Raw genomic sequence first — 15142 nt, 5'->3', positions numbered from 1 at the left:
ATTGTGTGTGTGTGTGTTTGTGTGTGTTCCTTTATTTGGACTAAAAAATGGGAACAGTATACAATAATTATACTTTGGTCTGCTCTTAGTATCTACTTTAACTTCTTCTGCTCCTTCAATTCTTCGAGACGTGCCAAACGTTGCAGTAAAGTGGGATGTGAGTGATTCCAGGTGGAGTATAACCAATCGTAGACGGGAAAACCCAAGTTGTCCAGATTTAGTTTGATCAATGCCTGTCCCAGTTGATCGGCGAATCCCAGTTTGAAGGCAAACTCATCGGCCTGATATTCATAGCGACGCGAGAGAATTGTCATGGCGAAATTCATGATGGCATTGTAGGGAGCCATCACATAGGTGAACACAATCAGCAGGCCCACCAGAATCGGACGAACGCCCGGCGCAAAACCGACTGCCTCATAGAATGGTGCGTATTTGAAGAGATAGCCAAAGACCAGGAACATAAGCAGCAAATGAACCTGCATAATGATAATGTTCTTGGTCACATGACCCAATTTCCAGTGGCCAAGTTCATGACCCAGAACGGCCAGAACCTCTTGATCTGTGCACCCCTTGCCCTTCTCATCATCTGACAGCTCAGAGTCATCGGATTTGCCCTTGTTGAGGAGCAGGGTATCGAATAGGACAATTCTCTTTGAGTTCCACAGGCCATAGAAATAGGCATTGCTGTGCGAAGAACGTTTCGAGCCCTCGACTACATAAAGTTTTGTAAGGGGAAACTTGAGGGAGGCTGCCAAATCTTCAATAGACTGTCTCAGTGGTCCCGCTTCCAATGGCGTGTACTTATCGAAGAGCGGTGCAATAAAGATGGGATAAACGGTGAGCAATACCAGGGAAAGTATGCCCGTGAATAACCACAGCCAGATGAAGAAATTATCACCACCACGCTGGACTATGAAAATAATGGCCGCGGTGATGGGAACCATTAAAACTTGCGTGACAAGGAAGCCTTTCAACTGATCCCAGGCAAAGAATCCGCCTGTCTGCTTATTGAATCCGTGCGTCTCCTCCAGTACAAAGGTCTTGTAAATCTTAAAGGGCAGAGCCTTGAATGTGCTCAACACATTCGAGATGACCACAAAGACGCAGCTAACCACAATCTCGTTGCTCACATCCCATTGCAAATAGTTGACAATGTCCAATGAGTGTTGCCACAGTATGGCAATCAATCCTATATACAATTCCACACAAAGCAATAGAACATCCATCAGCAATGCCTTGAAAATGCCAAAATTCTCCTGATCCTGGCCATATTTTCGCGCCTTATGGAATGTTGTGTCACTCATATGGGAGGTGAGCTCCCCGGGTACTTTCAATGCATTGCGATAGACTTTCACCTGAAAATAGAGCAAGTTAAATAAATGAAATGTCAATGATATTGGCGTTTCTAAATTTATCTTTGCATTTGATTAAACAATTTAATTGCTTGATGACGCGCCGCCTGACTTGGCATATCTACCCTCTCACTCACACTCTCCCGCTCGCCCCTTACACATGTGCCGGCTATTCGTATTATTTACCTGTCTCAATGCAATATATATCTCCAGAACATTTTCCACAATAACTAAAGCCAAAATGCTGTACAGCACCGTATCTGCCTCCAATGAAGTCATAGCGAAGCTACAATTAATTTTAATTCATCCAAAAAATGCAAAAATTTGCTGGGGCTGAAAATGAGAGCAAACACGAATAAGCCAGGTATTAGAGATGGTCACGGGCGTCAGAATAGAGGCCCACTTCCATCTCTAGCAGTATAGAGTAATCGATAGGTTTGGTCGTAACAGCTGTTTGCCGGTTTTAAAATTTAAAAAATAAACATTTGGTAAAAAAATGTTGTTAATAAAACGATTTCACAGCAGCTTTCAACGCATTGCTCACGTGGGAAAAGCTCAGACAGGAGATTCTTTTAGCGTAAAGGTAAATTTAAATGGGGAAGTCCCTTCTTTCATTGACGTGATGTTATCTCAAAATGATTCATTAATAGGGCTGGATTAAGAATATACGCCGGCTAAAAAATAACATATTCCTGGATATCAACGATGGATCCACAAGTGGTAGATTCCAAATAGTGCTTCCACGTGATTCCCACACCCAGAAACTTACCTCAGGCACCGTTGTAAGTGCCCAGGGTAAGATTCAAGTGGCTCCCAATGGCCACTACGAGCTGCATGCTGATGCAGTGGAGTCTTTGGGTAAATAGCAGATTGTTTACTCCTAAATTGATGCTAAAAGTATTAGCTTGCCTTTTCCACAGCCGATGGACAGCTGCAAGATGGCTTTCCCTTTTCACCCAAACAGAAACATCCTCCAGAATATGTGCGAGAGCATTTGCATCTACGATCGCGCATTGATTACTTTGCTGCCCAGATGCGTTTACGTCACAAAGCCCAGAAAATCATACATGATTACATGGATGAACTGGAGTTCGTGCAGATCAATACACCTCTCTTGACCACCAACGATTGTGAAGGAGCAGGCGAGGTAAGACCCCATTAAACGGGCATCATCTATATGGTTACATAAATATTTCTCATTGAATTTAGGTTTTTCGGGTTCAGCCAGATTCTGAAGATTTACTAAAGCAGATGTCGCGTCCCAATGTTCCTCTGGATCAGAGTTACTTCGATCACAAAGTATTCCTCACAGTTTCTGGACAACTTCACTTAGAGGCCATGTCCTACGGTCTGGGCAACACATATACCATGGCTCCTGCCTTTCGTGCTGAGAATTCCAAGAGTCCTTTGCATTTAGCCGAATTCTACATGTTTGAAGCCGAGCTAGTACATCTTAAACATCTGGAGGAACTCTCCGGATTCATAGAAAAGATGTTAAAGACCACTACCAACCGCCTGATTGAAACTAGTGGGCAGGACTTGCAATTCTGTCAAGCTAGTGCAGATGCCAAGCAGGATTTACCATGGCTAAGTGTCCCATGGCCTGTTCTCACCTATGACGAAGCATTGGACACTTTGATCAAGCACAAAGAATCCTTTACGACTCCAATTAGCCAAAACGAAGGTTTCACCAAAGAGCAAGAACTGTTTCTAGTTGCTCACTGCAAGGCACCAATATTTGTGATAGATTGGCCTGTCCAACAAAAACCCTTCTATATGAAAGTCTCTGAGTCAAATCCTCAGCGTGTTCACGCTCTGGATCTCTTGATGCCTACGGTGGGTGAACTGTGTGGCGGGAGTTTGCGTGAGGACGATGTCAGCAGATTGAGTAGTCATCCGCAATTGCCCAAAGATTTGGCTTGGTATGTGGAACTGAGAAAGTTTGGCGGTGTTCCCACCGGTGGATTTGGCATGGGATTCGAACGTTATCTGCAACTACTTACGGGCGTAAAGAATATACGAGATGTTATACCCTTTCCCCGATATCCACACAGTTGCAGAATGTGAATCAATTATCTATTTGTACATAAATATAAAACACAAAAAAACGCTTTAAACGAACATTAATAATTAAATAAATGTAACAGAAGTACAATAATTAATAATCATTGAATATCAAATAATAATTCATAAAACTTTGTAAAAGTAAATCTAAATTGTTATAAAAAAAGAACTCTAATCTACGTAGGTGTCTATATATTTTTGTGGGATTTTCAGCCTGGACTTTGCAGCACTTGACTACTCTCTCTGTCCCCCTTCTCCTCTGCATATCCTTACAACTGCCCCAACATTGGCTTACGCCCTGGCCACGCCTCCTTGGCATATTTCTTCTTTTGCGGGCCCAAGGCGTCTCCTTCGCCACTTGAATCAGCATCCTCCACAAACCGACGAACTGAAAAATGATAGCAAATTATAGGAGTCCTTGGGATGTTAGGGAAAATTTTTAAAATACATACCATTCGCATTTGCTATGGCCAATTTTTGGGCTATTGAAGTGGTCGCCACTGCTGGCTCTTCGAAAACAGGCGTTACATCTGGTGCAGGATTAGGCAGAAGCAGGCCCAGCTTGGAGCCAATGCTCAAGGGTGAAATGGGTTCATGGCTATCATATGTAGTAGCTGGTATACCCTGATATAAATTATTAGGCGAATGAGGTGAATGCGACAATTGCCCGGTGCTGGAGTTGCTGTCTTTCTGATTATCTCGATGTTGCTGCTGCTGCTGTTGGTTGTGTTTAATCTCGACGAGACTCTGCTGAAACATCTGATGGGCAGTGCTGGTATGGCCACCACCTGCATGGATACCCATATGATTGGGCTCGAAGCGTGCCCGTTTGGCTGGCAGAACCGTTGTCTGCACTAAATTACGGAATCTGCCCACATTCGGATCCACATCCTCAGGATTAATGACGATCTCTTCATCATTGAAGGTAACATTGCGACGCTTACGTCCAGGTTTACGTATATTATTGTCATCGGCAATACCCAGCATAGAAATACGTCGATTATGAGCAGTATTATATTCGGTGAGATTCTACAAAACAAATTTGAGAAAGTTGATCAAAAAAGACTTTCAGATGTAAGTCAAACTTACATCCAATTCCGTTTGGCATTCTGGCAAACCCAAGAGGGCACCATCAGTGGTCTCGCTCAATGGCAGATCCTCCATTATATTGCTATGTTGACCAGCTGAGGGTCTCTCACGCAAAATATAATTCCTCGTCGACGCGCCAAAATGAAAGGTGGAATTGATTTGCAGCTGCGTGGGCTTATGAGCTTCCAGCCTCAAGGTCCCTATGAACGTGCCATGCGCTGTAATTGAGTAAATTGATATTAAAATCCGCCAACTGATCCTTATCGATTTTCACTGACTGGATCCGAGATCCACCAAGTAGGCTATGTTTAGATGCTTGTGATACACAAAGGCCGCATGGACCCGAGAGCAGGAGGCGTGATCTATGCAGAAATCATTCATCTGACTATTCCGTCCAAATAGATAACATCGCTTTTCGTCCACCATCAATTTCTGGACTAATTTTTCTTCTTTCAGGACATCCAAATGTAGCCCAGTAGGCGGTTTGCCTGCCCTGTAAAACCATATACAAATTGTATTTTACAGCTATTGGTTTAGTTGTTGTTCACCTACCAACTGGGTATGTCGTAGCTATTAGCCATAAATATAAATATTTATTTATTATTTATTATTAAAAATTAATTTTCAATTTGTTTATACAGAATTTTGCCGCAGAAGAAGAAAATTGCCTAAAAAATACCAAAACAACGCGGGTGGAAATTAGAGATGGACACAAAATCAATTGCTGTTAATTAACAGGCTCAAAAAAGATAATAAGAGACAATAACAGTCTGTTGCCATTCAACAGAAAGATTTATTTTGATTTCTAAAAATAACAAAATATAAATTTAACACACACTGCAGCGGCAGGTGGTTAATATTAAGTGTTAATTTAATTAAAAATTCCAAAACGGAATTTGCAGAGTTTTTGGCTAACTTCCACTTGTTGTAACCCATTAGAATTCCTGGCTTCAAACTGGATTTGGAGATCATCAACATTAATATAACTCGTGACGTGATTCATATCGCAATTAAAGCTGTATAATTAGTAACAAACATATCATATAATAATGGCTACCACAAACGTGATAGCCGATTTGTGCATATTCCTGCTCACCTGGAATGTGGGTACACATTCGCCCAAAGATTTGTCCCTGACCTCGCTGCTGGCCTTGAACGGAACCACCCAATGCCCGGACAACCAACTGCCCGATATTTACATCATTGGCATGCAGGAGGTCGGCACAAGTAAATTAAAAATATTCCAAGATGATCCCTGGGTCCTGAAAATAGCGAGTTATCTATCGGATCGGGAATACGTGAAAGTGGAGAGTAAACAGCTCCAGGGAATACTGATCACCATGTTCAGCCTGCACAAACATGTGCCGCACATGAAGGATATCGAGACGGATGAGACACGCACTGGCCTGGGTGGTCTCTGGGGTAATAAGGGTGCGGTAAGCATACGTCTAAGCCTCTATGGAACGGGAGCCGTATTTGTTTGCTCCCATTTGGCTGCCCATGATGATAAATTGAAGGAGCGCATAGAGGATTATCATCAGATAGTGGACAATCATAAATACAAGACGCCTGGATATCGTAGGATATACGATCATGACTTTGTTTTCTGGATTGGCGACTTGAATTTCCGTCTGTCGGGCGATCTGTCGGCCTGGGATGTACGCACATCTGTGGAAAATGGCAATTTCGCTGAGCTCCTGAAAGATGATCAATTGCGTCTGCTGCGAGAATCCGGCAATGCCTTCAGTCTAATGGAGGAGCAGTTGCCCAACTTTGCACCAACATTTAAGGTTGTAGAACTAAACAAATTACACTTCAACCCACTTTTCTTATTGCCTTTTTTAATGCGAGAATCTTTTCTATCTTTTTCATTTTCCCCCCTTCCTCCAGTTCCAAGAGGGCACCAATGAGTACGATTTAAAACGCCGTCCCGCCTGGTGTGACCGCATATTACATCGCGTGCAACGAAACATTTACCCGGCCATTACTCTGAGTGCCAATCAGTTGTCTTATCAATCCAACATGGACTACACCCTCTCCGATCATAAACCTGTTTCGGCAACCTTCAGCTATAAAATCGAGACCGCTAATCTTACCTACACAGATGAAGAGCTCCATGAGATGACTCACGGTGCGGCAGAGACCACCACAAGAACTAATGTTAGTCTTCTTATCGCTCTAATTGCTTTTGTAGTTCAAATTTAATTTGATTTTGTGTTTGCTTTTTGTAGTTGTTTAATGCCCAGTTAGAGGATTGGTAGTAGTAGACCGAACCTTCAATGGCCACTTCCCAAATTGATTAATTAATTAATTGTTTAAATTGATTTCTTCCAGTGAAAGAAACACTCTAAGCTAATGATATCAAGTACAATTTATGGTTGAATCTCAGCTAGTCAATCAAAATGCGAAACATTTATACTCTTTACATCAAACAAGAAAACAATTATCAATTCGATTGTGATACATAAGAATTATATGTTTATACATACTCTCGAAACTGACCTCAAATATCAAGATTACATCCTTAAGATCAAGACATTAATTGTTAAAGATTATATCAAATTATTTGATAAAATAAAGCAATATATATATACATATATTTTTGAGAAACAAAGTGACCATATTTAGTCATGATATGTATTATTCATCATATTTATATAGACAAACACATCTCACTCATTGATGTGCCTGCCCATCTTATCAATTATATCGACGACACTCTCCAAACCTAAAACTCTCATCACATTTTTTAACTAATAAACTGACACAAAACAAAGGCCAGATTGTTGATCGAAAAAAACTGACAAAAACAGGTTAATTTTGGTGATTTTTTTTACACAAAATGCTGACGCTATGCCGAGACAAAGAGAGAGACAAGGTGAAATAGAGAAGGCATTATATCACGCTCATGCTAGATAGGAGGAACTAACTACCCAGAGGGCCGTGCTAACTTTCGGTCTTTGGAGAAGTCGGTATACTCTTAAGCGTTAACTGAAAGTGAAAAATCTTCTATGGCAAATCATATAGCCAGCCGATTCGGATATAACTCCATGGAATTATAGCTTATAGAATGTTTATTGATAAGTAAGTACTAAGAAATGTTAACTCTTACAATAAACGCTTGAATAATAATAAAGTTAATGGCCTAAAAAACTTAATTTTTGACGGATCTTTACTGTGAAAGCTGTTTAATCAAGTCACCCGATCAGAGATATACAATTTGTATACTATTTAGAAGCCTAAGTACAGAATTTTTCCCTTTAACCTTAGGGATCAATAAGATTCTTGATTCAGATGGGTGAATAGACAGATAATCAAACAGAAGGACTACATTGTTATGTCCTCCTTCGAGATCTCACATTCTGAACAATAACAAATATACTCTCTATAGTTGAAAAAGCAAACTCCCATGTCCATAGCTTTGTACTAAAATAAATATACCCCTTTTTTAAAGGGTATATCAAACGAACTACCACCCAATCATCAGATATAGGGGGATTTTTTTCACTCATAGACGAATGTTTAAACCTCACAACATTTCTTTTAATTGAGGAGCTTTAGCAAAACTGCAACTAGTTTATATATCTGATCTAATGTAGAATATATATCAATAGTTAGACACGTGGAATAAAAACTTCGGTGCAAATTTCACTTAGTTAAAGTTTTCTTCTCTAATCGGTATAAATTGCACTTGGGAAAAGTTCCCCTTCATTGATTAAATAAAACGAAAGCAAATAAATCAATCATTAATAATTGCACTTAAAAATTACAACAACAACTAAAAGAGAGCAAGCTACATACATATATACAATAAATTTACGCAATTTTACCGTTAGATTTTCTCGGTGCTTTACCCCCAAGTAAACAAACATTACTCGGCAATTGTTTATAGAGCAGTAGCAACAATAATAAAAAAAAAATAAACTTGTTTAACATATTCAACTGATAAACATTTTGATTCTCATATTCAATGTTAAAGCTTTCGATTCCATTTATAGTTCTCTAGAGGAAGTTAAATGTTTCTCCCTCTCCCTGTCTCTCTCTCTCTGCATCTCTCTCTATCTCTCTTTGCGGTTTGTTTTTGTTTTCATTTTCGCACAAAGGCCAAAGAGTTGAAAATTATTTGTTAATTGAATTTGTTATTAATCGCAAATTTGTTAAGTAAATATTGCTCTTTATTTTTGCTCTACGCTATGGAAATTTTGCAAACATTTTCATATTCAACTTTCAGAGAGATTGCCGTGTTGTTTCTATATTTTAATGACTGCCGAATTATGTGACAGATAAACTGATTAGGTAAATTTATGACCCCGCACTAAAATCTGTAGGCTTTATTGATAAGAAATTTAACAACCTCTCCGACACTTTGAAAAAAATGAAGTGAAGAAACAACAGCAACAAAAAGTAACTGATAGCCAAAAATTGTTGGGGGTTTTTCTTAAACAATAAACCTAATGACTGATAAAGAGGTCGATGAGATTTTTATCGTATATTTGTTTTAGGTACATAACTACATAGTATAGTATATATATTTTGTATAGGAACCATATGAGTTGTATCTATCAAGTGCCAAAGGTTTTGCCCTTTTTACTGCTTTGGGTAACTTTTTTGGCCCCAGGTGTTGATTAATCATGCAATATTACAATTAAAAACCTTATCAAAGGACTCTCCCCAAAGATAAGAATATTTTTTTCTAATATCATGCTTACTTTTTAAGCTACAAATGGACATGGTTAAAAGTCATTGTAAGGGGATCCAATTATATAAACATATATAGTATTTGATGATTTAACGTATTATTTCTATAATTAGTAACAAAGTATTTTCATGAGATCATCTTTTTGTAAAGACGACAAATCTTTAAAGGTTCAACTCTAAAAAATTATTAAATTAAGTTTTTAAATATTCGGGGCTTTTTTTAAGGTAAGTATAATTCAAAAATTGCTATAGTTGGAATAATTGCTAAAATTGCATACAAAATAAGTTGAAAATTATAAAAATCAAGAAAAGAAAAAGTACAGAATAAAATATCCTAGCATTATACTTATCTTATACTATCAGTAATGTGTTTTTAAACAAAAAAAAAATCAAGGGGTTTTTGTTAAAATTTTCTCCCCTCATTAAAGTAGTATTAAATAGGTAAAAACAGGGTACATAAATGTTTAGTATATATATTATTGCATATTATACGCATATCTTATTTAGCATGGAATCCTAACACTTAGTATATCACCTTTATAGGTAAAATGTAAAGAAGAAATTTGTCTATTTTCGGGTTTTGTTTAGTCCTTAGAACAGATATTCGGCTAAGCCAAACATGGAGCTGAATATATCAATGGAAAGATTCCTTTTGGAATTCTAGTTGCAACGTAAGTTTATTGATTTAAGCAACAAGGCTGTATTTATATTGCAATTTATGAATGAAATAGAAAAAAGACACCCACAAAAACTTTGACTTTTAAAGTATTCTTTCTTTCTCTTAAAAATTTATAAAATATTTAGCCCCCATTCACTTTTTCTGCTATAGATAGACAGACGGATATTAGCCGAAAAAGTAGTTAGCAATGATGAAAACATATATCGACATTTAAACCTCAAATTCCATAAGCATGTCCCAAAAAATCTCTCTAGAAATATTATTTTAGGTCATTGGAAAAATGCGTTAAAAAATTGAATTTTTTACAACTAAATTATTTATTTTTCTTCAACTTCCTAACAATCTATAATAACTAATTATTAACTTTGTACAGTTCATTTGAGTTATCTTTATTGATTCAGGTCTCCCCTCCTTTGTTTGCTTTTTGAGAGATTACGCCTCTGCCCACTACCGCAGAAGGCAAGCGAAAAAGCCCCCGATTTTGCTAGAGAGTTTCTTGCGGCGAGGTATAAAAGCCACGGGAGCCGAATGAAAGCGTTCAAAAGCATTAAACCAAGCAAAACGATCGGTCACATCGGAACCGAACGGAACGCGACGCGGCACCACACAAAGCAAAGAAAAAAAGACCCGGTTATTCCCCCAACGGAGGAAGTGTTCCTCAATCATTTATTGACAGACGGCGGCAGCGTTTAGCACCAACATATTTGGATATACAATATTAGTAATCATTGCGGGTGATTTACATAGAAGATGGGCGTACGAGTGATTGAAGCAGATGCAGCATCAGCCTCATCCGATGAGGAATGCTCAAAATGTCAGAAAAAGCAGCACCAAGAGCAGCTGGAGAAGGAATCACCGAAAGCAAATAAAAGCAAAAGGAATACACAAAAGTTACCCCAAGTGGGTAGCACATTTATAAGCAAGGATCTGGTGGGCAATTGCAAGGAATATCGCATTGAACATAATACCAAAGATCTGCGTATCATTGGCAATGGCAATCGCATTCGGATTGTAGAGAATTCCGGCAATCTGGATATTATTGGCAATGGCACAAAACTGAAAATACAAAATAACAAAGGCTCCATCAAGTATACAGGAAACGATGGTAGAATCTATCTGGGCAAAGAGTCCGCTCAGCAGACAGTCAACTATATAGGCTGCAATGGACTACTTAAAGTGGTCAAGACTTTGGATCTTCAAGGGGGAAAAGAGAATGGCAAGCCAAGGTCAAAGGCAAAATCAAAGTCTCCACCTTCGTCACCAAGTGCGAATGTGGAAATCGAAAATAATCTAGTGATCAATGGTCTCCATGGAAATATTTTAGTCAAAAATGCCATTAATGTTAGCATCTAAGCTAAGGAAACTGAAGGAAGGAAAGAGTCTAGGACCAAAGATGATATGAATTTCAAGAATGGGTTCCTTTAACAATCAGATATATATATATAATCTAAATTAAACCAAAATTCTGACTGACCTAACCTATAGTATTATAATGTCCCATAATCATTATATTTATTATAAAACAAAACAACAAAAAAAAAAACACCAATCATATCATGAACAAATGATTAAATTGTTCATTCCGTGAATGAATGATCTAAGCTTATATATATGTAGAAAAAATAACAGAAAATTAAATTCAATTTACACTAAAACAATCATTATTGTCTTCTCCTTCATTGTGTCAGAAAGAAAAATCCCCTACCCAAAGTACTCCACATTTTCATTTGGTAATTTACCCAATAGCAACTTGTGTAAATAACTCAAAATGTGTTGTTTCTTATTATTTTAAACACTTGAGTTGAAAGACAGTCGGTCGCCTTAGTAACAATGAAGTTATTTTCTTAGAATTTAATTTATGGTGGTTTCCTTGGTTCAGTTAGTCATCATTATAGTTTGACCTGACCTACTTTACAATGACGAATGTCAACCGCAGAAAAAGTACTCCGCCAATGAAACTTTATCAACAAAAAAAAAACAATATTTCGCTTTTACTTTGAAAAACTGATGCCCTTGGAAATGACCAAAAATACACAAAGCCTGTTCGAGTGCCGCATTTACAATTTTTTCGGGGGTTTTTAAAGTGGAATTTAATTAAACAATTGATAATTTGTATGGTTCACGTTTCTCCGGTTCTGAAAACGAGGAAGCGATAAGAAAGTGATACTGGTTGGGGTAATCTGGATTGGTAATTTATGTTTGGGGCGTATGTTTTGGAAAGTTAAAGACGTGGATATTAGAGTGAAATGAGCTCAAGGTTAAAAATTACGTAATTTCATGTTTTTGTAGTGATTTAATCACAATTAGGAGCCACTAAACACTGGAAATCTTTGCTAGCATCTTAAACACAAAATAGGAAACATATTGGATCAAAAAGTATAGTTTAAACACTTTTAAGATAAACAATCATGCACATTTAAGAATTTTATAAAAGGTTGTCTTAATTTGTTTCGTATTCTCAATTCAGAGGAACATAAAACACAAAGCATTGCTCGCAAAGAACGTAACAATACGTGTAACAGTTGTAAAACTTAAATAAAATAATTGGTTCGACTTAACAAGTATTTGTCTATTTAAATGTTTTTTCAACTGAAAGTCAACATTTTCGTTAAATGTCAAAATATTAGTCAGAAATGTATTGTTGTTCTCAATACAAATCGAAATTTAAAGTTATGCTCGTTGCTTAACAATTTGTACAATTTTAAAAGGAACCAATTTAAATTGTAACGCTTTTCGTCTTGTAATCGATAATTTACGATATATATATATACTTTTCTACAACGTGTTGGTATTTGTCAACACTGTTCAGACAAACAACAACAATAACCGCGACAGCAACAAATAATTTTAAGCGGCAATTGTAAAGTTTTCTAATATCATATCATGTTTGGAGCCACACAATCCACAAATCGGATGAATGACTTCGAGGTGGCCTCGCCGCCGGACGATTCGGTGTCCGCCTTGGAGTTCAGTCCGAGCACAATGCAAATGCAGAAGAATTTTCTCATTGCCGGCAGCTGGGATAACAGCGTGCGCTGCTGGGAGGTAGAGCAAAATGGAGTTACGGTGCCAAAGTCTATGAAAACAATGGGTGGCCCAGTGTTAGATGTAAGCTGGAGCGATGATGGCAGCAAAGTCTTTGTGGCCAGCTGCGACAAACAAGTGAAACTCTGGGATTTGGCATCCGACCAGGTGATGCAAGTAGCGGCTCACGATGGCCCAGTAAAGACATGCCATATGGTTAAAGGTCCGAATTATACATGCCTGATGACCGGATCCTGGGATAAGACACTAAAGGCAAGTAGAAGTAGGTGTCCTAAGCATTAGCGTTGTCTAATTTTACTCTTTCCACGTTTTTAGTTTTGGGATACACGTTCACCCAATCCCATGATGGCTATCAATCTGCCCGAACGCTGCTATTGTGCCGATGTAGACTATCCCATGGCTGTGGTGGGCACGGCGGGTCGTGGCCTAATAATTTACTCACTCCAGAACAGTCCCACAGAATACAAGCGACAGGAGAGCCCGCTGAAATATCAACATCGCACCATATCAATTTTCAAAGACAAGAAAAAAGAGCCCACTGGCTATGCCCTGGGCAGTATTGAAGGTCGCGTGGCTATACAGTATGTTAGCCCAGTCAATCCCAAGGATAATTTCACTTTCAAGTGCCATCGATCAGCTGGATCATCGGGCTTTCAGGATATTTATGCTGTCAATGATATAGCCTTCCATCCCATCCATGGAACTCTGGTTACAGTTGGCTCTGATGGCACATTTAGTTTCTGGGACAAAGATGCCCGCACCAAACTAAAGTCCAGCGAGGCTATGGATCAATCAATTACGAAATGCGCTTTCAATGCCAATGGACAGATATTCGCCTATGCCGTTGGCTATGACTGGTCCAAGGGACATGAGTATTTCAATCCGGCTAAGAAACCACAGATCTTCCTTCGTTCCTGCTTTGAGGAACTGAAGGCGCGAATTAACTGATTTCCAACCATTACACCTATGGATAGTTCTAATCTAACCCTTAGTATGAGCATGAACTGCGATTAAAGTTAATGAATTACAGAGTTAAATTTTTGTATTTATTAAACATTTCAACTAATGATGCTTCTTGTCATCGTCGTGACCATGATCGCCATGCCCGTGACCACCTTGGCCCTTGCCAATGCCCAGAGCATACTCGACACCAATGGTGACCAGGAAAGCACAGAATCCCACTCCCAGGCCGCGGAAAAGCATAGTGTTCAGGCGGGATGCATGAGTGCCAAAAGCCTTCGGCTCATAGCGCCAAGCCTCGTTTCTAAGAATGAATTGAGAAAAAGTCAATTTCAATGTGTCCCATCAAAGATTTTATGAATCTTTCTACTCACCTCAGCCAGGGATCCTTCAGGCCCTGACGACCCAAAGCTTCTTTAACTTCAAGCAATTGTGGTACATTTTCCACCTTGTAGATGGAAGGATGTGGCACCTTGTAGGGTTCTCCGTGATGTCCGCCCATTGTTCAACTGAAAAATATTACAAATAATTTATAAATTTTACTTGGTCAGCAAGGTTACATAAGGTTGTTTATGTTTAATAGTTGTCCTCGATGTTTAGCACGGAAAAAAAATTCTCACAATCACTTATACACAACTTTAATGTGTTTTACCCTTTAATACGTTAAAATAGTGTGTAAATTGGACATAAATTGCAAAATTAACTAAATTCCCAAATAAATAATAAACTTACTTCGAGCTCAGTGTGACCACAGCCTTCAAATATAAATGATGTGACCAGACCAACCAAAGTAAGTTATAATCGACAGCATTCTCTACTATTATCGTTATCGATTCAAGACATCAAGAAAGTAACGGAAAATTCATGTGTTTATTTCTTGAAATATTTTTTATTAATTTTCGAACATTTTGTAATTGTTTAAACGTGCTTAAATGAAAATATACATAAATTCTTGTTTTTTATTTCGTTTTTTGCTTTTTCTTGTAATTTACTAGTTATATATAATAAGTAATAGTAATAATTTGTAGGATTTTACATATTAATAGCATTTCTCTTAAATTATAAAATGTTTGTTTTTAATGTTTTCTTTTTTATGGTTTTTTTTTTAAGTTTTCTTGTGTTTTTTTCTTTCTGGTTTTTTTGTTTTAATCTGGTCACTACAATTAGGAAAAGGAAACGGGTTTTAAAGCATATAGTATATATATGTAGATTATAACAAAATACTGTTCCTTACACATTTTTTGTTTAGTTTCTT

At 38.0% G+C, this 15142-nt stretch overlaps 7 protein-coding genes across 10 annotated transcripts; 4 read left to right on the top strand and 3 right to left on the bottom strand.

Moving 5' to 3' along the window:
- Positions 1-12: 12 nt before the first annotated feature.
- Positions 13-1720, bottom strand: LOC6639628 (CAAX prenyl protease 1 homolog). The gene is made up of 2 exons (XM_002062634.4): positions 1539-1720; positions 13-1355 (listed from the first exon to the last, which is right to left on the bottom strand). Exons 1-2 carry the CDS (start codon positions 1629-1631, stop codon positions 93-95), a joined length of 1356 nt encoding a protein of 451 aa, XP_002062670.1. The 5' UTR covers positions 1632-1720; the 3' UTR covers positions 13-92.
- Positions 1721-1776: 56 nt separating this feature from the next.
- LOC6639630 (probable asparagine--tRNA ligase, mitochondrial) lies at positions 1777-3469 on the top strand. Its single transcript, XM_002062635.3, has 4 exons — positions 1777-1935; positions 2003-2210; positions 2273-2499; positions 2562-3469. The coding sequence occupies exons 1-4, from the start codon at positions 1849-1851 to the stop codon at positions 3417-3419; spliced, it is 1380 nt and encodes a 459-aa protein (XP_002062671.1). The 5' UTR covers positions 1777-1848; the 3' UTR covers positions 3420-3469.
- A 24-nt stretch (positions 3470-3493) lies between these two features.
- Positions 3494-5118, bottom strand: LOC6639631 (nuclear inhibitor of protein phosphatase 1). Its single transcript, XM_002062636.4, has 5 exons — positions 5058-5118; positions 4784-4998; positions 4506-4723; positions 3869-4445; positions 3494-3804 (listed from the first exon to the last, which is right to left on the bottom strand). The coding sequence occupies exons 1-5, from the start codon at positions 5084-5086 to the stop codon at positions 3686-3688; spliced, it is 1158 nt and encodes a 385-aa protein (XP_002062672.1). The 5' UTR covers positions 5087-5118; the 3' UTR covers positions 3494-3685.
- Positions 5119-5166: 48 nt separating this feature from the next.
- Positions 5167-7119, top strand: LOC26529371 (phosphatidylinositol 4,5-bisphosphate 5-phosphatase A). 3 transcript variants are annotated; one of them, XM_015179006.3, is made up of 3 exons: positions 5167-6295; positions 6396-6665; positions 6737-7119. In XM_015179006.3, the coding sequence occupies exons 1-3, from the start codon at positions 5555-5557 to the stop codon at positions 6764-6766; spliced, it is 1041 nt and encodes a 346-aa protein (XP_015034492.1). In that variant the 5' UTR covers positions 5167-5554; the 3' UTR covers positions 6767-7119. The 3 variants fall into 3 exon arrangements, with proteins under 3 accessions (XP_015034492.1, XP_023037573.1, XP_023037574.1); XM_023181806.2 differs by having other exon boundaries at positions 5168-6295; positions 6840-7119; XM_023181805.2 differs by having other exon boundaries at positions 6396-7119.
- A 3307-nt stretch (positions 7120-10426) lies between these two features.
- LOC6639886 lies at positions 10427-11510 on the top strand. The gene has a single exon (XM_002062637.4). The coding sequence runs from the start codon at positions 10633-10635 to the stop codon at positions 11233-11235; it is 603 nt and encodes a 200-aa protein (XP_002062673.1). The 5' UTR covers positions 10427-10632; the 3' UTR covers positions 11236-11510.
- A 1021-nt stretch (positions 11511-12531) lies between these two features.
- On the top strand, positions 12532-13964 carry LOC6639765 (protein Rae1). The gene is made up of 2 exons (XM_002062638.4): positions 12532-13179; positions 13243-13964. Exons 1-2 carry the CDS (start codon positions 12766-12768, stop codon positions 13873-13875), a joined length of 1047 nt encoding a protein of 348 aa, XP_002062674.1. The 5' UTR covers positions 12532-12765; the 3' UTR covers positions 13876-13964.
- On the bottom strand, positions 13952-14669 carry LOC6639767 (NADH dehydrogenase [ubiquinone] 1 beta subcomplex subunit 3). 2 transcript variants are annotated; one of them, XM_002062639.4, is made up of 3 exons: positions 14620-14669; positions 14262-14396; positions 13952-14191 (listed from the first exon to the last, which is right to left on the bottom strand). In XM_002062639.4, exons 2-3 carry the CDS (start codon positions 14387-14389, stop codon positions 13990-13992), a joined length of 330 nt encoding a protein of 109 aa, XP_002062675.1. In that variant the 5' UTR covers positions 14390-14396; positions 14620-14669; the 3' UTR covers positions 13952-13989. The 2 variants fall into 2 exon arrangements, with proteins under 2 accessions (XP_002062675.1, XP_046865979.1); XM_047010023.1 differs by lacking the exon at positions 14620-14669 and adding an exon at positions 14540-14558.
- Positions 14670-15142: the final 473 nt, after the last annotated feature.

The sequence above is a fragment of the Drosophila willistoni genome (genome assembly GCF_018902025.1).
Source record: "Drosophila willistoni isolate 14030-0811.24 chromosome 2L unlocalized genomic scaffold, UCI_dwil_1.1 Seg196, whole genome shotgun sequence".
NCBI classification, from domain to species: Eukaryota; Metazoa; Arthropoda; class Insecta; order Diptera; family Drosophilidae; genus Drosophila; species Drosophila willistoni.
Note: the sequence above shows the minus strand (reverse complement) of the source record. Positions and strands in the feature narration are given on the sequence as shown.